At 39.6% G+C, this 21,005-nt stretch overlaps 1 protein-coding gene across 3 annotated transcripts; it reads right to left on the reverse strand.

Moving 5' to 3' along the window:
• Positions 1 to 374: 374 nt before the first annotated feature.
• On the reverse strand, positions 375 to 14,779 carry LOC121318676 (E3 ubiquitin-protein ligase RLIM-like). Of its 3 annotated transcripts, XM_041255601.1 has the most exons (5): positions 14,618 to 14,779; positions 11,632 to 11,696; positions 10,336 to 10,524; positions 9,519 to 9,617; positions 375 to 5,845 (listed from the first exon to the last, which is right to left on the reverse strand). In XM_041255601.1, exons 3-5 carry the CDS (start codon positions 10,502 to 10,504, stop codon positions 3,936 to 3,938), a joined length of 2,178 nt encoding a protein of 725 aa, XP_041111535.1. In that variant the 5' UTR covers positions 10,505 to 10,524; positions 11,632 to 11,696; positions 14,618 to 14,779; the 3' UTR covers positions 375 to 3,935. The 3 variants fall into 3 exon arrangements, with proteins under 3 accessions (XP_041111535.1, XP_041111536.1, XP_041111534.1); XM_041255602.1 differs by lacking the exon at positions 11,632 to 11,696 and having other exon boundaries at positions 375 to 5,842; XM_041255600.1 differs by lacking the exon at positions 11,632 to 11,696.
• Positions 14,780 to 21,005: the final 6,226 nt, after the last annotated feature.

A 21,005-nucleotide genomic window follows, 5' to 3' on the forward strand; every position in this document is an offset into this window, starting at 1 on the left:
TAAAGTATGGGTATGAATATTTGTCATAAACAAATTCTTTAATTAAATAAGTTTGTTGTTTTTTTGAGGAAGATTATTTGCCCTTAATCTGTTGACTTGGTTTATGGTATAATAAAGCATAACGTGCTAATGTGTGTCTGTGACTGTACCTCCAACATCCCAGTAAGAATAATTTCTTTTGGACTTATCTTTCAAACAGATCAATCATGGGAAACTCCAATACTGATAAACCAAGACTTTATCCAAAATAGAAGATAATTATACTACACCTAACGTGGAAATGTAGAAATGCTTTATAACCACGACCCATTACACACAAACACAAATTCTTAAGTCCGTTAAGTTTTAAACAATTAAAAACAATGTAAAGCCAGTTTTGTTGCACAGATCTGCTTTTCATGCATGTTTATTATTTACAAATAACCAAACTCAGTTTGAATGCGATTTTTATATCTACTGTAAATAGTATATATAAAATCAAATACAACTTCCCAGAATGAACAATCAGAATTATGATGTACCACATTTTCTACAGTTAGAAAAAAATAAAATAAACACATTAATCAAATCCTGTACAGAGCAGAGAAGCAGCAGCACATTCATCCTCGAGAGATTTATTCAATGAAAGAAACAACCTCATCCTCAAGACTTGACAGTATCTTACATTCCAGGTGTTAACAATGAAAGTGGGTTGGATTTCACTTGAACTAATGAAATCCATACATTTCAGATATCATCTTTAATAGCAGTTACAAGCAAGTGATCAAATACATTGCCTGCACAAGCACTGGATTACACAATTGTAATATTATATTATGTAATCTGGCATGACTTCCAATGTTACAATACCATAGATGGTGTTACTGGAAGCATCTATTTATCTGACAGCAGCAGCAGCACCACCAGCTGGTCAATCTGCATTACTGGAGATAAGTAATATTCCAAATATAAAATACAGAACTTACATCACTGTTTGGTATATTGGGTGTAACTGCTAAAATAAGACCAAGATCTGAACCTATTACTTTTTTTGCAGCATATCTTTAAAGCACACACTTTGCCTTAGGAGAGAATGTTCCAAATAAAGTGCCAATTTCCCTTAAAAAAGGGAAAATCTACCAATAAGTCTCCTAATGGGAGACAATATTCTAAGGGGTTTTTAAAAACATTAACACTGTTTCATTCTACATTTGCGTCAGTCGCCGCTAGAATGCTAGCTTTTCAAAGCTGATTCCACAAACAGACGCAAGTCCTACTTAGTGTAAAATTTATACATGCACCAATAATGATGCACAGCTATAAACAAATGATCAATTCATGATCAAACTACCAAGTCTAATAAAATAAGCAGTTCAACTGCAAGTACTTGAATTAACTTTCAATGTCATAGTATATCTTTTCACAAAATCTTGAAAGTTAAAAAGGACTAAAAGGTTATTTATTGTTTTTAACCTTAAATTCATTTGACATCAAAATCAACTGAAATCCTCGTTCCAAATTCTTGGTTGTAAAATCATTTTTAAATAATTTAGTTACTATAAAAAGTTACTGACAGATTCTTTTACAACCAAGAATTTGAAACCCACATAGCGAGTAACACAGCATTTCATAAATTAAGTTATTTGCTTTAACTCCATTAAAGAACATTGTGTCTGTCTTAATAGTAAACGTACGATTATTTTGCAATTGCAGTTGTGGCGATAAGCTCAGAAGAAACATATGTCGCATGCAATTATCTGGAGGTTAAAGGCAAGTTAGGGTGCCCCTGGTGCCCTCTTGGACCCTTCAAAATGCAATAGAAATATGTATTCTCTTGTTCAGAGTCAATATATAAAATCATGTGTCTTACCAACTAAAACCTGGTAAGACTCATTTTGGTTATACCACCAGACTGTGAAAACAGCATGCTATTACTATCTCCAGAAACCAGCAGTTATTTTTGGAGCAGAAGGCAATTGAATATAATTTTTAGACCCCCCCCCCCAAAGCACGAATATTAGATGGAAAAAATATAAAGAAATTTGGATGGTGATTCACTTAAGGCAAAACGTTCTTAAAGATGTTACATATAACAGTACCACTGAAACCACATTAAAACAGGATAGCGCAATAGCAGTAAAGACAGTTTTAACAAAAAAAAAAAAAGTGCTGTCACAACTTTTGGAACTCTTACTGAATGGTTAAACAATGTATGTGCAATAAACAGAAAAGGAAAACTAACTGCTATCTAGAGTATGTATTCCTAAATTTTGCCAAATGCAATCAATCTTTGCACTTCATCCTGCTTGGAGTATTAGGTCATTAAGATGTTAGAAAGGAGTAAAATAAAAGAGTGATAGCTGAAATGTTTTGACTTGTGACAGATATGAGGAATTCACTCCCAAGCTGTTTCAACAGTGCCTATTTTTTGGACTTAGGGCAGCTAAAGTAAATTTTATTTTTATTTTTTTTAAATTGTGCCTGCAAGCAGAGCCCCAAATATGATGGACATAGTATTGTGATGCATGCAGAAAGGAAAAAAAAAGAAAGAGCAATAACCTAAACGTCCTAAAAATTACTTAAAGGTAATTTGAATGTAACAAAATATGAATGGGGATAGCCAAATATATCTCTGATTTAAATGTAGTTCAATCAAACACTTTTACCAATTGTTACTACATATTAGACTTCTGGATTTTTATACAAACTACTTCATATTAAGATTCCCCAAATCTGTCACTACTACTTGTACAAAACATGTTAAATACGATTTTTTGTTTTAGTTTTTAATATATAAAACAGGACAAATTCTCTGAATAACATACTATTTACCATGCAAATAAACCACCTTTCCAAAGGGTAAAACAGTCTGGTTATTTGCAACATATACAAATGCATTCACTTCTCAGCACAAATGCTGACAAATGTTTAAACAAAATATGGTGTAAATGGGGAAAAAAGTATTACACAGCTTTTAAAAAAATCAGACTATCTAGATGAAGGGCTTGAAACTCACACTAGCACTGCAACCAGTCCTGGGTTTTAAAACGTCCCTTCTTTAGGTATATTATGATCAGGCCCTTGGTAAATCTCCTCTGAATTGATCACATCCATCACTGCATGGTAAACTGCAGGTTTACTAATAAGGCTTGTTCATGCAGCTATAAGGGAGGAACAATTAATTAATTAACTTCAAACTAACCATTTACAGAATATTTATTAAAAGTTATTTCTGAAACTGGGCACAGGGATACCGTGAGTTTCAAGCCCTATGAGGAGCATTTTGGCCAACTTCATTTATTTATTTTAACTAACATCTGCTTGACGGATGAAAAAACCTCTTAGAATGGTTACAGCACACCTGTTAAGTGTGCAATAAAATCAGCAGAACAGCTCTAATTAATCATGTACTCATAGAACATGGAATAAACCACATATTCCATTATACGAAGAAGTTGGTTACTCCTGACAGTCTCACGAAAATAGGATCTTCTTGTGCTCCCAATAATACCAGGAATGCAAGTTTAAAAAAAAAAAAAGCTAGGTTATATCTTTACACATGTGAAGGCAAATAAGTTAGGCCACTGCAATCTATTAATTAGGGTGAAAGTGAAGGGCCAACGTCCCGCCTCCCCTAACCTCACATATTTCCAAGCATGGTAAATGTTTCAATCCATAGTATAATAATAATAATAATAATAATAAATAATAATAATAATAATAATACTACAGTGCATTGAAAACTTACAGAAACCCTTGAAAAAGCTTTATATGTTTTGCTTTTTTTCTATTAACAATTAAAGGGAATGCATTTGTTTATGCAGATAGAACTCCCGCCACTAGGGTTAAGAACAAAGTTACAGGTTTTTCTTCTTTTGTTTTTTATTTTATTTTTCACTACAGCTAACTATTGCACAAACAGAAAATATGAAAAATACTCTAATATGTGGTCTTTATTAGACCACACTCTCTCGGTTGCTTGAGACCAAGACTGCCCTGCGGCAGATGGGACACGTTGAGTTTTCTGAAAGCCAGCGGTCAATGCAGTGGACATGATACTCATGGGAGCAGGGAAGCTTGCGCAGCTTGTTTCCTTCTATGTATTCCATTATGCACACGCTGCAAGTCTTTAACGCGTCATTCTCCCCATAATTCCTGGTGGAGAGGTTGTCGATTTGTTCTTTGGTGAGACCCCTGGGTTGGTCATCATCGTCGTCATTCAAAAGGAAAAAGTGTGCCAATCGGAGGAATGGCAACGACCCAGGCTCCTCTAGACTGATGGGACCCCGGGCTCCACGGCTCTCCCTTCCGGCCACAGTAGGTGAGCTGATTTCAGTGGTGGTGTCCCTGTGTTCTTCCATGGTTTGTGGCTCTGGGGTCTCCGGGACTGAGCTGTTGCTACTGTTGCTGGGTGTTTGTGACTCCGGGGGCTCCAACACAGGGTTTTGGCCTCTGTTGGAGTCCGAGTCACTGTCACTATCCATGAAATAGCTCAGCTCCCCAAAGCCAGTCATTATCTGCCTGATCATAGTCTGCAGGGCCATGGATGTTGCCTCACTAAGCCCTGCATCCGAAATTCTGCGGATCGGAATCCGGATGGTACTGACATAAGTCCGCACACCTGCCCTCTCGGAATGGGAGAAAGTGCGCCGGAATCCCCCTCGCTCACTCTCATACGTGTAGGTGTTGTTGGGGGTCTGCGAGCGGGACCTGGTGCGGCTGGCTATACTGTCCCTCTGCCGGTACTCTCCAGGACGGACTCTCCGCACCTGAAGGTCCAACATGATGGTGGGGGGTCTCCTCCCAGCCGCACTGGCCTCGCTGCTAGAAGCAGTCTCAGAGGGGTTCTCCAGTTCTCGAGAGGCTTCTACAGATTCTGCTGGAGCAGAAGCAGGAACAGGAGCAGAGTCTGTGTCTGCTTCTGCAGGTGAATTCTCCATCTGAACATCGTATTCCACAGTGCTCTGCCTTGATAACACATGCTGTCTGGTTCTGGAGCTTCCTTCAATCTGAGGTTCAACTGGAGAAGGTGGCGTTTGCAATGGCGTACTGCGGCGAGCCCGGCGCAGCAGAACCTCCCCTCCGAGGTTCAGTGGTGAGCGGCTCCTCTCGTTTCGAGCTCTAGTTCTCCTCAATTCTGGGCTTCGACTCCTGGCTCTTCGCTGTCCCCTCCGAGTGGGCTCCTCAACTTCGAGACTCTCGAGCTGTGGAAGTAAAACTTCTGGAGGAGTCTCGGGCCTGGGAGGCTCCGGCTCCGGCTGCAGCTCCTGCTCCGGCTCCGGCTCCTGCTCCGGCTCCGGCTCCGGCTCCGGCTCCGGCTCCGGCTCCGGCTCCGGCTCCGGCTCCGGCTGCGGCTCCGGCTCCGGCTCCGGCTGCGGCTCCGGCTGCGGCTCCTGCTCCGGCTCCGGCTGCGGCTCCGGCTGCGGCTCCGGCTGCGGCTCCGGCTGCGGCTCCGGCTGCGGCTGCGGCTGCGGCTCCGGCTCCTGCTGCTGCTCCGGCTGCTGCTCCGGCTCCTGCTGCGGCTCCGGCTGTGGCCCCGGCTCCCTAACAGGAGCAGGTGTCTCTGGCTCCGGAGTGGTGTCCATGGGCAGCTCCCCCTCCATCATCTCAGGCTGTTCACCATCCTCCCTCGGCAGCTGCTCCCCCTCGGCCCTGGCCTGTTGCTCTGCTAAGTTCCGGTTGATATTGATTTCCAAGCTGAATCTAAAGTCTCCACTGTTTGGGTTAGTTTGGCTCACTGCCCTCCACGACTGGTTCCCTCTGTGGCCACTTCTTGTAGTGTTTCCAGTTTGTCTCACAGAGTTCAACCAGTCTAGAATGGAGTCTCCGTTAGAACCATCTTCTGTGGCTTCAGGACCATCTTCTGCTACATTTAAACAAAAATCAGTGTCAATTGGAGAGGAATCTATTTTTGTTTTATTGTTTTACAAAGAAAAACATAAGGCTGTTCTCCACATAGAGAAGAGACTGTCTTGTCTACATAGTTTGTATACTTCATGTCAGTGCCCTAAATGCTAGAATACTGTTTTTTTTTAAATAAGTACACACACACACATACAGTACCAGTCAAAAGTTTTAGTACACCTGCTTGAAACCAGGTTTTTCATGATTATCTATGCTTTTAACTGTATAAACTTGTCTATTTCAGCCTGAAGCCCAAGTCAGTTAAAAGTCTGAAATGTGTATAACACGGTGTTAGAACACTGGCCTAAGTATAAAAGTGTCTTTGTTAGATGTTCTCTGAGTTAACTAGCATGTTACCTAATTCACCTTTTGTCACCAATTATTGTTAACAGGTGAGGGTCCATGATTACTATAAATATAGGTAGCATAGGCACAAGTTTGTCTGTAATTACTTTAAGAAATAAAGGTCAATCTTTAAGACAAATCGCAAGAACCTGAAGTACTTTGAAGCAACGATTTGAAGAAACTGGCACTCATGAGGACCGAACAAGGTCAGGCAGGCCAAGGGTGACCTCAGAATAGGAGAACAAGTTCATTCAAGTCACAAGTCTGCGAAACCGGCGATTAACTGCCCCTGAAATACAAGCTCAACTAAATGCTACTAGAAGTACAGATGATTCAACATCAACTGTTCAGAGGAGATTTCGTGAAGCTGGCCTAACTGGAAGAACTGCTGCAAAGAAACCATTGTTAAGAGTGCAGAATAAGAGGGAGAGACTTGCCTGGGCCAAAAAACAAAGAAACTGGATGTTTGAGGAGAGGAAGTCAGTCTTATGGACCGATGAGTCAAAATTTGAAATATTTGGGTCCAGCCGCCGAGTATTTGTAAGACGGAGAGTGCATGCATTCTGAACGTGTGGTTCCCACTGTCAAGCATGAAGGAGGCAGTGTCATTATCTGTGGTTGCTTTGCTGGTGACAGAGTTGGTGATCTTTACCAAGATCATGGCAAGCTCAACCAGCATGGTTATTATAGCATACTTCAGAGGCATGCCATTCCATCAGGATTACGGCTAGTTGGGCAGTCCTTCATTCTTCAACAAGATAATGACTCAAGACACACCTCAAAGTTGTGCAAGAACTATCTGGCAAAGAAGGAAAGTGAAGGACAACTCAATCTAAAGACCTCAATCCCACAGAACTTGTATGGGATGAACTGGACAGAAGTCAAAGCAAAGCTACCCACAAGTGCCCTACAATGCTGTTGGTATTGCTGCTGAAACTTGTTAACTGAATACCTCGTGTTTGTGAGGCTGTTATTAAGGCAAAGGGTGGCTATTTTGAGGAATCCAAGATTTAGAGACAATTTTCAATTTTTTTGAACGTTGCTTTGATACTCCTTATGTTTTGTTTTGTATATTGTAAGGTGTTTTCATTTTCAAGTATTTACAGAAACATATACGACGTATCAATTACGAAAAAAACCTAGTTTCCAGCAAGTGTACGCAAACTTTTGACTGGTACTGTGTGTGTGTGTGTGTGTGTGTGTGTGTGTGTGTGTGTGTGTGTGTGTGTGTGTCTATATATATATATATATATATATATACACACACACAGCTCTGGAAAAAATTGAGACCACTGCAAATTTTTCTTAAATCAGCATCTCTACATGTATGGCAGCCATTCCATTCCAGTGCCTGTGGAATTCCAAAACAGACACACCTCATTCTACTGAATGAGGTACTGATTAGTGGATCACCTGAACCAAATCTTATTTAACGAGGAAAAGTATAAAAACCACTCCTGTGGTCATCACTATCCTCTTGCAATAGGACCAGCTGGATGGCAAAACAGTGCTAGTAGTACCTCAAAAGTAATTGGAATAAAAAAATAACTATTGACCATGCCCAAAGAGTTGAAAAGGAAAGTTTTGAGTGAGGAAAAGAAGGGTTCAATTCTGGCTTTACTGGCAGAGGGATACAGTGAGCGTCGGGTTGCTTCCATCCTTAAAATTTCAAGACGGCGGTTCATAAGAACAAGGTCAAGCAGCACACATTGAGGACAACAAAGCTACAGACCGGCAGAGGGCGAAAACGACTCTCCACTGACCGGGATGACCGCCAACTCATTTGAATGTCACTCAGCAACCGTAGGATGACATCAAGTGACCTACAAAAAGAATGGCAAACGGCAGCTGGGGTGAAGTGCACGGCGAGGATGGTTCGAAACAGGCTCCTAGGGGCAGGGCTAAAGTTGTGCAAAGCTAGAAAAAAGCCCTTCATCAAAGAGAAGCAAAGAAGAGCCAGGCTGAGGTTTGCAAAAGACCATAAGGATTAGACCGTAGAGGACTGGAGTAAGGTCATCTTCTCTGATGAGTCCAATTTTCAGCTTTGCCCAACACCTGGTCGTCTAATGGTTAGACGGAGACCTGGAGAGGCCTACAAGCCACAGTGTCTCGCACCCACTGTGAAATGTGGTGGAGGATCGGTGATGATCTGGGGGTGATTCAGCAAGGCTGGAATCGGGCAGATTTGTCTTTGTGAAGGACGCATGAATCAAGCCAAGTACAAGGTTGTTCTGGAAGAAAACTTGATTCCTTCTGCTCTGACAATGTTCCCCAACTCTGAGGATTGCTTTTTCCAGCAGGACAATGCTCCATGCCACACAACCAGGTCAATCAAGGTGTGGATGGAGGACCACCAGATCAAGACCCTGTCATGGCCAGCCCACTCTCCGGACCTGAACCCTATTGAAAAACTCTGGAATGTGATCAAGAGGAAGATGGATAGTCACAAGCCATCAAACAAAGCCGAGCTGCTTGAATTTTTGCGCCAGGAGTGGCATAAAGTCACCCAACATCTATGTGAAAGACTGGTGGATAGCAGGCCAAGACGCATGAAAGCTTCCACCAAATATTGATTTCTGAACTCTTCCTAAGTTAAAACATTAGTATTGTGTTGTTTAAAAATGAATATGAACTTATTTTATTTGCATTATTCGAGGTATGACAACACTGCATCTTTTGTTATTTTGACCAGTTCTCATTTTCTGCAATTAAATGTATGCAAATAAATGTATTTCCCAATAAATGACTATTTTTATTTGGAATTTGGGAGAAATGTTGTCAGTAGTTTACAGAATAACACAAAAATGTTCATTTTACCCAAACACATACCTACAAATAGTAAAACCAGAGAAACTGATAATTTTGCAGTGGTATCTTAATTTTTTCCAGAGCTGTATGTATGTATGTGTGTATATATATATATATATATATATATATATATATATATCTATCTATCTATCTATACAGTATCTGATTATTGTTTTACAAATGAGATAAAGTTTAATTGTTGAAACATCTGATGTAAAAATGAGATGGAAAACTTATTTTGTATCTGCATAATAAAAATCACACATTTATTCACAGGTGTCTCCTAAATGAAAAAGTAAAATGGAAGTGTTGCTTTTAACAGCTAGGCTGCCATATGCATAGGCACGTTGCAAACCCCCCCAAAAAAAGGTTAACTGCAATTTAAAACCATATGGACCTTGTCCCCATATAAACATTTATAAGAATTAATGCATTTCAGCACCAAAAGCAAAGCTACACTATCAGCAAATGAAAGGACATACCCCTATTTTCTTCATTTCTGCTTTCTCCACTGTTCTGTTGCTCTGGTCTATCCTTAATTTGCTGTAGGCGACCCAGTAACTCTTCTTCAGTAATTTCACCTATATGATAAAAAAAAAAAAAGAGAATAATATAAGTGTCTCTTGTAATTTACGTTGTTTCCTCTGAAGGTAAAGCTGTGGACACTTTGTAAATCCTGTGTCCCAAAGCCAGATAACACATAAACAGCACCTCAAAACAGTTAAAATAAATGACCCCAAGATTAAATTGTTTAAATTCTTAACACCACAGCTTAATATATCACCTGTATAGACTTATTATTCAAAATGCATTTAAGTTTATTTACTAAACCAGGGGTGTGGAATTATTGAAAAAAATTCTTGTCCAAGGGACAAAACGATAGAAAAATCTACTTGCCCCCTCCCAGACTCAAAAAACACATACAAAAAAGTAGAATATGACCTATAAGATGGAGAGAAAGACACATCCTGTGTCAATTACAGCCCCCCTGAGTTATATTTTTATATCTATGGGAGTACCAGTTTGGAGTAGAAATATACTGTCAGATAAAATGCCACAATGCCATGCTCTATAAAATGGAACAAACATGATTAAATATGCAGCAGTCATAGAGAGCATGTAATGCCTGCAGCCCCCAATGGTTTCTACTGAATTCAATAGTTCAAGAATATTTCTCATAGAAATTCAATCTATAAGAAATATCAACAAAAGGCTGTGTTATTTGAACACATTTGAGGAAACCATTTTTAAATAAGGACACAAACAGTTGCACCTTGGGGGAGTTGATCTGCTTCTTACCAGGAGTGCCGAGCAAGTTGTTGTCTCTCATGAGCCGGTAGTCTTCCTCGCTCAGGTTGTTCACAAAGTGGTAGAAAGCCTCCTCTCGATCCAGCCGATCCTGCTGTCTCTGGCGCTGTGCTTCAGACTGCTCGCTGCCTCCTTGATCTGCGCTGTCCGAGTTCTCCATCGTCGAAGGGGGAGTCCTGCCTGCAATACAAATATGTCAAACATCAAATACAAACTATTACTTCTTCAAATAGGATATGGGTTCATGTTAATTGGAAATCTAATCATCCAAACATAAGTTTGCAATCACGATGAAATCCTAAGAGATTCGATAAGCTGTGCAAAAAATAACTACAGTAAAAAGGCGGTTTCCGGCGGCAGCTGATGCCGACATGAGAATGTTCCTGTCGGCTCCCAAAAAACTCAGGTCCCAATCAAATCCTTTGACGCAAATTGTGTGCATGTGTGCAACTATTCTGTAGCCCTGCCTAAGCATACTCTCACTTTCAATGAATAAGTTAAAAAGCAGGGGTGTCAAACTCAAGGCCTCAGAGGTACTTTATCCGGCCCCCCGCATAGTTCATTTATTACAGTGTAATTTGGCCTGGTCCAATATGCATCTATTGGGTTATTACACGCAATAACTCCAAATCTCATCAGCCATTAGAAAAGTAGCAGGAAGCTCACAGTCAAAGAAGCAGAATACAGTGAGAGCCAATCAGCCGTTAGACCCTGTAGTGACTGTTAAAAACGGTAATACCAGAAACAAAAAAAAAAAACAAAGCTCAAACTCTCAGTGTCCAAGAAAAGAAAAAAAAAATAAGGAAAACAGATTGTTTCAGGAGTCAGAACATTTATTTGTAGAAAAGCAAGAAAAATCAATTTGCTTTGCATGTAAAGGAAGTATGCAATGATGAAAGAATTCAATATAAGGCGCCATTATGAAACCAAAGAAAAATATGGCAAGTTTGAAGGAAAGCAAAGGCAAGAAAGTGGCCGAATTAAAAAGAACCCTTGATTTACAGCAGAACATGACAAAAAGTGAAAGTGATGCGGTAGTAATGACAAGTAACCTTGTGTCAGAGTTAATTGCAAAGTCATTACAGCCTTTTTCTGAGGGTGCTTTTGTAAAAGACTGCATGCTTAAAGTCACAGAAATAATCTGTGTTGCAGCTATGCATGGGACTACCACAGTAAAAGATATTTCAACAGTTTGAGAAGTGTGCACGCAACATGAAATTACAGTGGGAGAAATTAGTTGGCTTGACACAAGACTGTCATGTGTGGTGCGCAAAAAACAACACTTACCACTATTCTACGCCAGGAAGCTCTGTGTGGGAAGCTGCTGAAAATGGATCACATAATGGTCACAGCTGTGACCGAGAGAAGCCAAAAAAAAAAAGGGAGGCGGATCTGAGTAATACGCATAGTCCCTTCACTGCAGACATAACAGACATAAACAAACAAGATAGCTGCTTCCACATCCAGCACTCAAATAATGGCTTGGATAACATTATTGAGGAGTTTGGTGATAAATCGAGTGATCAGGAGATGATTTATCAGTATGCACTACTATGAAGAGAAATGTGATAAATACAGCAAACAAAGAGTGGGGCGGGGCTGGAGATGCAGTACTGAGTGGCCTGTTGCTATACAGTGCCTTTTAAACCCGTTATACTATGTATAAAATTACTTTTAAAACAGCACGGATAAAATAAACAGCTTGTGTGAAAATAAAATTAGACCTGACGTGCCTGACAGGCACCGAATAAATGGACCACACAGGGTTAACGTCCAACATGGTAATTTGCAGTGCAACAGCGAAGTTCGCTGGCTTAGCCATGGTGCAGTACTTGCAATGTTCTTTGAATTGCATCAAGAAATATAACTTTTCATACACAATAAAGGGAAAGATGCAAAGTGGTTGTGTGATTTGGGTTTTCTCAGCGATATAATTGAACAGCTCAACAATTCAAATGTGAAACTGCAAGGCTGTAAACAAGTCATAACTGAAACGTAAAGGCGTTTGAGCTGAAGTTCCGTTCATGGGAAAAACACATGCAGCACAGAAACCTTTCCCATTTCCCAACGTGCCAAGCTAGGTAGATTTAATTTTTCCTGGTAGTGCATTTGCTGCAAAACTAAAATGCGTTCCGTGCAGTACTTGAGCAGCGTTTTTCAGATTTTGCAAGAAACAGTTCCAGTTTTTTTCAAATTAATTTGACGTAGCTATGGAAACTGCACCAAAAGACGTTCAGATGGAACTTGAATTTCAGTGCAATAGCGCACTGAAGGCTGAGTTTCATTCCGTCTCGACTGAGCAGTTTTACCCATTCCTTCCAGCCAGGTTCATAAATGAGAACGCACAGGGCAGAAAATAGGTAAGATAAGATTTGTTTTAAATTAATAAGTCATATACAGAATGTGTATTTATTAAAAACTGAATAAAAACATGTGTTTGCTGTATCACCTACAAAATGCATGAATATATGTAAAAGGTGTATACTTTGTGGCAAGTGAATCAAATGTTAAATTAAGACATGGCCCTTGGTAAAATTGAGTTTGACAACCCTGAGTTAAAGCTTTACAACTGTACAAATACAGAACTACAAAGGCACATTTTAAAAGCCAGAATACCAAGGACAAACATCATCACAGAGTGGATGAGTGTATCAGGCAGACTGTTGAATATGAGCAACTGAAATTACAAAATCCTTTTCAACAATCTATTCCAGCACTAAGCATTATACAAAGACGTGGCATTTAGGTTAATTGTGGAGTACTCCAACAGCTTAACCTATAACAGCACAGACATGTTCTACAGAACTACAACATAAAAACTACTGTATCCCATTTCCTGAACAAACCATTAAATGAAATGCTACTTGCTGAACATGATCATACATCACTTTTACTGGGACAATTCAGGCTATCCCATGGGGACAAAGTTTTGGCTTTCCATACCCTATAAAACCAAAAGCAGCAAGCCAACTTAATGATAGGTATGTCAATTGATAAAAAAAAAAGTTTCAATATATTACCACACAACTGTTTCTACTCATTGCTATAGAAACAAGCCTAGCACAGTATGGTCCATTTCTTCTGTGATTATAAAATACTCCAGAATGTGCAGTACTAAACATTTGACAAGTTTTAACATTTGTCAATGTTTTGAGAACTATTACTACACTTCTAAATGGGCTTAAATCAGCCACATTGCTTAACTATTTACTTCCATTGTTGAAATGATTCAACAAAAAGTCGCTGTAAAACCAGAAGCACTACTTAATTCTAATTTGAAATTGAAAAACAAAATAAATACTCTCTTAAACGAACCCCAAACATGCTAAATTATTTTATTAAAGTTAATGTAATTCACCTTGCATCATCATTAACTCTAGATACTCAGACACCGTCTGTTCTATTTGTCAACAACGGCAGTTGATGTGTCAATCAATGTACAGCAATGCCTTGCTGGAAAAATCAATCTTTACCTTGTCTTCTAACAGACTGACCCTCTATGTTTCTAATCATTAACGAATGACAAACTATTTCTGGGATAGCCAGAGAAATGTAGTATACTTATTGTTAGTTTTATTGAGTCGCCTGATGACACTGGAAAATCAAATTTTTAATGAACCAATGGATCGTTGTTGTTGTCTTCCTCGCTTTCGATTTACAAGACGTGGAACATAAATGTACATTATAATGCAGCAGTGATGCATGTGCTGTAATAACAGTGCTCAGTTTATATCTCAAGTATATTTTAAGCAGTGATGCATGTGCTGTAATAACAGTGATCAGTTTATATCTCAAGTATAGGCAAGCTCGAAGAAAAAAAACAAAATGGCACCATGACTGTGAACCAGGCAAACTAGGTCAGAAAAAAACAACCACTTCAGCTTCATTCTGGCCTTCATCTCAGCACTGCTAGACCAATAACTCTACAGCTTCAGAAAACTAACAATACGTATAGCTAGCTTCTCTCAAAGTATAATCTCATCAAACAGTAATAACTTAAACATATTAACAGTGCCAACCTCAATCTTAAAAAAAAAAAAAAAAAAAAAACGTTTTAATCCAAACAAGTCACAATTTTATAGCTACACAGCCATCCTTTACACCGAGTATTCGGTGGTGCAGAAAACCTCACATTATAACGTGTTTTTAGATGTGAATACCTAACAGAAAATAAACAAGGACTTTCTATTTTAAACACCGTCATCGTTTCATTCTCAGTAAACGGTTGGTGAATTTTCGCAATAACTGTTGCTTCGCTAAATACGTTATTTACCTGCTTCAATCTGTCGCCGTTATTTTTATTAAAGCGTGATAACTTGTTTGTATTTTTGGGGGGGGGGGTTCGCCTCAGTCTCTCTTCGTCTTAAACTACCAGCGTCTCCATTATTCCTGAACGCAACGGAAGCGGGAGCGGAGATAAGGCGGAAACACACCAGGGCTAGCAAGCCTCGCGAGAGAGTCCACTCACAGTGCATATACAGCGCCCCCTATTGTCCGGAGGACCACCTCCTGCCTTTTATAATTACATCATTTTAATTACTGGATGACATTCATAAACAGTATTAAGAAACACAATACACAACTAAATGCAAATTCCCAAAATACTAGCTTTTTGGAAAGAAAATACTGAACAAATAATAATTGGAAATATACCGCACTGTACACTAATTCCTCCTACATGCATGTGCTATGAAATCCACTGTAATATTCTTCACGTGACCAAATCAATGTAATGCAACCAGCCACCGGTATATCTAGCTGATGTAGAACCACGGAGTTTATTTTGCAGCCAAGATAGCAAAATGATGCATTTAATCATAAAACTGATGTAATAATCAAAAATGCTATTATTACAGACCTACATAATGTGGAATAAAATTGTCATTGTATGATTCTATATCTATCTATCTATCTATCTATCTATCTATCTATCTATCTATCTATCTATCTAATATATATATATATAAATTATGCAAATTAAAAAAAAAAGTTCTGAACTTGTCCATAGCAAAAAAAATAATGCTAATATTAATTGACCTTAGCTTTTATTACGCTACGCAGGAACGTTCTGTCTCCCTCAATGGACTATGTGACAACATACCCAGGAAACGGAAACCACAGAGCTCAATAGTAGGAGAAAGAAAAAATAAATAAAATAAAAAGTTCCTTCTGTTCTGCAAAAATAACTGCAGGGTGTGGGCAAAAATCACAACGCAGGCGGTTAATGACAGGCTAGAGCAGCACCTAGTGTCCATGCGCGGGACTGCACGTTTAGGCAAATCATTGCCAAATGTAGAAATACAAAATACAATTTGTGTATGAAGTACGTGATGTTCATAGCTGTTATTAGCGGCCTTTGTTTTCATGTTTCTTTTGTGAAAGAGATTCTTCATCTCAAGTGACTTCCTGGTAAGATACATTTTAACAAATGTAACTTTAAAATAAAAAGGAACATTTAATTAAAGACTTTTGTTTACAATATGTATTATTATTATTATTATTATTATTATTATTTAGTTATAATATTAATAATACCTAAACTTAACTGAAATAGATTTCACGAATACATACAAACATATAAAAATTTGATCTTCCCTACGAATGGTTCCCTTGAATGAAAGTGTCGGAAGATGTAGGTTTTCTTTATGTTAATTTATGCATTTTTCTTCCTAAAAGTAAAGACCATTTCAATGCGTCGTTAAGGATACTTCAACTACATTAAAAGTCAAAAAGTGAACAAAGTTTTGGGGGGGGGGGGGGGGGGGGGGGGGGGGGGGGACACCTGGGGGGGGGGGGGGGGGGGGGGGGGGGGGGGGGGGGGGGGGGGGGGGGGGGGGGGGGGGGGGGGGGGGGGGGGGGGGGGGGGGGGGGGGGGGGGGGGGGGGGGGGGGGGGGGGGGGGGGGGGGGGGGGGGGGGGGGGGGGGGGGGGGGGGGGGGGGGGGGGGGGGGGGGGGGGGGGGGGGGGGGGGGGGGGGGGGGGGACAGGGTACACCTCAGAAAAATTACATCTTTTGTAAAATGTAATCTTCATCTCTGGTGTTGCTCTGAGTTCTAGTACAATAGTCTCTTCAGGTTTAAACTGCTTTGAAGTTGCAAACCTATTAAAGCCTGATTTTATAAATAAAAGGATATATGCAGTCCATGAAACTTTGCTATAGGTTCCTTCAATGAACAACATTGTTTTCCATCATTACTTCATTCAATGATTTAGCCCCACGTTACTGTGAGCAGCTTCAAATGTTATTTTAATAGCTTCTTTTACATTCTCCTTGCTATTTTATGAAGCTTGCAATCACTCTGAGTAGCTCTGAGTCCTGATGCTGCCATACTGAGTTGCAAGACTATCATTTTCTGTCTTTCTCTGAGCTTGTCTGAAGTATCCTAATTGCTGGGACAGAACAGCCATCCTCATTCCATTCAAATCATGTGATAATGTGACTTTTCCACTCAACTCTATATCTTTATTTATAGTATAACTATGCACATTAGAGCATGCACTTAAGCATCTGGAGTGTGTTTATATGAGACATAAACGCATGTGCTTGTATGCAAGACTATTTAAAACAAGAAAAAAAAAACAAAGATCAGCACGGTGCCACACTCTATCCAATCACCACATAGCCCACATCTAATCACAATAAATTTGTTTAGCAGTCTTACAACTATGCCCTTCCACCAAGATGGCTGACTTCCTGTACCATCGGCCCACCGACCTTACTAAGCGCCCTCCTGGTCGGGGGGTAGATTTGCAGTTCAGAGTCCTTCTCTCCCCATCACACTAAGTATAAGCCCAGACACCTATTTTGCAATTATACTGTAAAGAAAGTAGGTGGTACTGACACACCACAATAGAGCTTTCTCATTCTCTCAGTGTAGGCTTTAAAAAGACCATCACTTTCATCAAACAGATTCTTAGTAGACTGAAAAATACAACAGGAATAAAAACTGAGGGATTTTAATTTTAATTAAAAAAAAATATATATATATATATAATTTTCTTCTTTAATTAGCTGGTAATTTCTTCTTAGTGTAGCAATATGTTCTCTTCACTCTGCAGTGATTGTTGCTGCCAAGAAACTTTCTTAGGAAATAACAGATTATAAAGTTTATAATCTACAGTTAGTCAACTACAGTCCAGTACAACATTGGTGCCAAAAGACCCATAAAAGAATACACAACTCGTCATATATTGACACGAATGGGGTATGGCAGCCGATGACCGAACAGAGTTCCATTTCTTTCAGCAAAACACAAGAAACTGTGGTTGCAGTGGGCTAAGGAACGAAAACATTGGACACTGGAGGATTGGAAAAACATTGCCTGGTCTGATGAATCCTGGTTCCTGCTGTTTCACGCTGATGGGAGGACTAGGGTATGGAGAAAACCACATGAGTACATGCATCCATCATGCCGCGTGTCAACATTGTAGGCTGGTGGTGGTGGTGTAATAGTGTGGGGTGTGTTTTCATGGCACACATTGGGCCCCTTGATAAAAGTGGAACAACGTTTGAATGCCACAGGATATTTGAACATCACTGCCAATCAAGTGCATCCCTTCATGGTAGCAGTGTATCCATCTCCTAATGGATTTTTTCAGCAGGATCATGCCCCATGCCACAAGGCTAGGATTGTCCAGGAATGGTTCCACGAACATGACAGTGAATTCAGCTTACTGCAGTGGCCTGCCCAGTCACCAGATCTCAATTCAATTGAGCATCTGTGGGATGAGATGGAATGAGCTATTCGGAGTAGAGATCCACTACCAGCCAACTTAACACAACTGTGGGAAGCATTGGAGTCAACATGGGTCAGCATCCCTGTGGAACGCTTTCGACACCTTGTAGAGTCCATGTCTCGACGAATATAGGCTGTTCTGAGGGCAAAGGGGGGTGTAACTAAATATTAGGAAGGTGTTCCTAATGTTTTGTACACTCAGGGTTTATCACCTATGGTTTCTACAATAAATAAGCCAATCAAAAATGGGTCTGCAGTGAAGACTTATTTTTTAATCCCAAAGTTTATTCACAGCACTACCGAAGACCACTCAAAAGGTAAACATGGATGATTTACATTGGAAATGGTCCAGAATGGTGTGGAGTTTTCTTTGGAAATGGTGCAAAATTTCAAAAACAATAGAAAATAAAATGCATCGTTTTCAAGGGAGACAACATTTAAACAGCTGAATTAGGGACCAATGTAAAGCTAGGAATAATAACAATCCAGAGTAATGCTCCATTGCAGTAAAATGCTCTAAAGAATATCCAGCTATGGCTTATCCCAGAACACATTCCCATACTGCGATTTTAATATGTCCCTTTGTGCTAGTGTTGTGCTGATGTATGTGTATCTCTAATTCATTATTGTCAAAGAAAAACCCCACCTACTTCCTTTTAATAGCATTCGCTTTGAAACCCCCAGAAGGGGAGAATGCTGTGCTAGCAAGGGACGAGTCTTCATTGGCCGAATGGCCTTTTCTTTTTCTTTTCTTCTTCTTTTGCTTTTGTTTTTTTGCTTGTCCCATGCTTTGTCTGCAGGATTCCCCAGTGTTAGGACTCATGGGAGAATCCCATATGCATGTTTATTACTTGCAAAAGCTGCTGGAAGACTTTCTGAGAGACAGACCACAGTACAATATGTTGCAAAGCTGTTGTCGCTATTGCTGGTTAGGCTGTAGTCGGGTTGTAGTTTATGTATGGGATTTTCAAATATTTATGTACAGTTTCCAACCTCACCTGAAACTGTATCAAACAAAAGAAGACGACTGTTAAGTGTAGTTGTGCAGAATGCTCCTTAAAAGCTGCTGCCCTGTGGGTGAAATAATGTCAAGTTCTCTGAATAATGTTTCTTTAAATATAGCTATCTGCAGGAAATCTCAGTTCAATGTTTAAAGCTACCAGGGTGCCATCGATAGTTTCCACTGCAGAACCAGTTTGAAGTAGAATGCAGAACAAAAAAAATACATTAAGATTAAATACAATAATTAAACCAAACAGCTGCTGGTTCTTAAAGAGGTATTAACCAAGATTCTAAAGGAGGGCCATTACACCAGCAATATGACCCCTCTTTCTCCTGTTGAAGATCTTGTTGTTCTTTTCAGTTTGGAATATGCAGCTATTTTAAAGAAAATGCTGTAAAAATCTAATTTGTTGTAGCTCAGTTTCACGCCAATGGTCTAGCTCCAATCAGACCATGTGACTTACTGTACCACACAGGAAGTATTTAAAGCATTTAAACTAGAAAGGAAGGGGGGAGAAATCAACAAAAAAACAGAAGGGAGACCGCATCAAAACAAGAACAACAACTCAGGTAAGACAACCATTAAATGTATTTATCTAAATGCTAGAAGTATCAGAAACAAAATTCTAGAACTTGAAGCTACTGCACTAACAGGTAACTATGATGTGATAGGTGTTACAGAAACGTGGTTATCTGAGAGTGATGGGGACGAATATAATATTTGTGGGTATACACTGTATAGGAAAGACAGGCAGGACAGAAGAGGAGGAGGGGTAGCGCTATACATAAGAAACAGTCTTGAAGCCCAGGTGTTAAACCTGGACAAAGAAAATAAAACCGAATCAATATGGGTCAGAATAACAGACAAAAATTCAAAAGGCATAATAATAGGAGCATGCTATAGACCGCCAGATTCAGACGGTGAGCACAATAATCTGTTATACAATGACATTAGAAATGCATGTAGCAAAGGAGAAGCCATACTAATGGGGGATTTCAACTTCCCCCAAATAAAATGGGAAAACCCGGTGGGTATCGCGAAGGATGAAATAGAAATGGTGGAAATGACAAATGACTGCTTCCTAACACAATTTGTGAAGGCACCCACTAGAGGGGAGGCATGCCTTGATTTAGTCTTTTCAAATAACGAAGATAGAATAACTAAAACAGAGGTCAGAGAACCACTGGCAAACTCAGACCATAACATGGTCTCATTTGAAGTGTTTTTTAAATCCCCAAAAGTAAAGACTAAAGTTAAGGTTTACAATTTTAGAAAAGCAAACTATGAAGGCATGAAACAGAGACTAACAGAAGTAGATTGGAGTAAAATAGAGAAAACACCCACAGAAGAAGGATGGTTGTTCTTCAAAAATGTAGTACTAGAGGCGCAAAACAATTACATCCCTAAAGTAGACAAATCTAAATGTAAAACTAAATTGCCAAAATGGTTTAATAGATCAATTAAAAAAAATATTCAGCGAAAAAAGGCACTTTACAGAGCATTAAAAAAGGACCAAAAAGAAAGTACGCAGAAAGAGTACACGGAACTGCAAACGCAAGTCAAAAAGGAAGTTAGAAAGGCCAAGAGAGAAATAGAAATGAACATTGCTAAGGGAGCTAAAACCAATTCCAAAATGTTTTTCCAATATTACAACAGCAAGAGAACATTCAAAGAGGAGATTAAATGTTTAAGAGATACAAATGGCAAAATCGTAGAGGAAGAAAAAAAAATAGCAAATATGTTAAATGATTACTTTTCACAAGTTTTTACAAAGGAAGATACTGACAACATGCCCCACATGTCATCCAGTTCCTATCCAGTTTTAAATAACTTTAGCATAACTGAGGCAGAAGTGTTAAAGGGACTAGGAGCTCTTAAAATAAACAAATCCCCTGGGCCGGATGAGATCCTCCCAGTAGTACT

This window comes from Polyodon spathula, chromosome 7, assembly GCF_017654505.1.
Source record: "Polyodon spathula isolate WHYD16114869_AA chromosome 7, ASM1765450v1, whole genome shotgun sequence".
In the NCBI taxonomy this organism is placed as follows: domain Eukaryota; kingdom Metazoa; phylum Chordata; class Actinopteri; order Acipenseriformes; family Polyodontidae; genus Polyodon; species Polyodon spathula.

What these genes read in the sequence shown, in the direction of transcription:
- LOC121318676 (XM_041255600.1), bottom strand. Translation starts at nt 10,504, where the DNA reads ATGGAGAACTCGGACAGCGCAGATCAAGGAGGCAGCGAGCAGTCTGAA. An exon ending in CAACTTGCTCGGCACTCCTG is followed by an intron (nt 9,618 to 10,335) that starts GTAAGAAGCAGA and finishes TTTATCATATAG; the next exon opens with GTGAAATTACTGAAGAAGAG. An exon ending in CAGAAATGAAGAAAATAGGG is followed by an intron (nt 5,846 to 9,518) that starts GTATGTCCTTTC and finishes GTTTAAATGTAG; the next exon opens with CAGAAGATGGTCCTGAAGCC.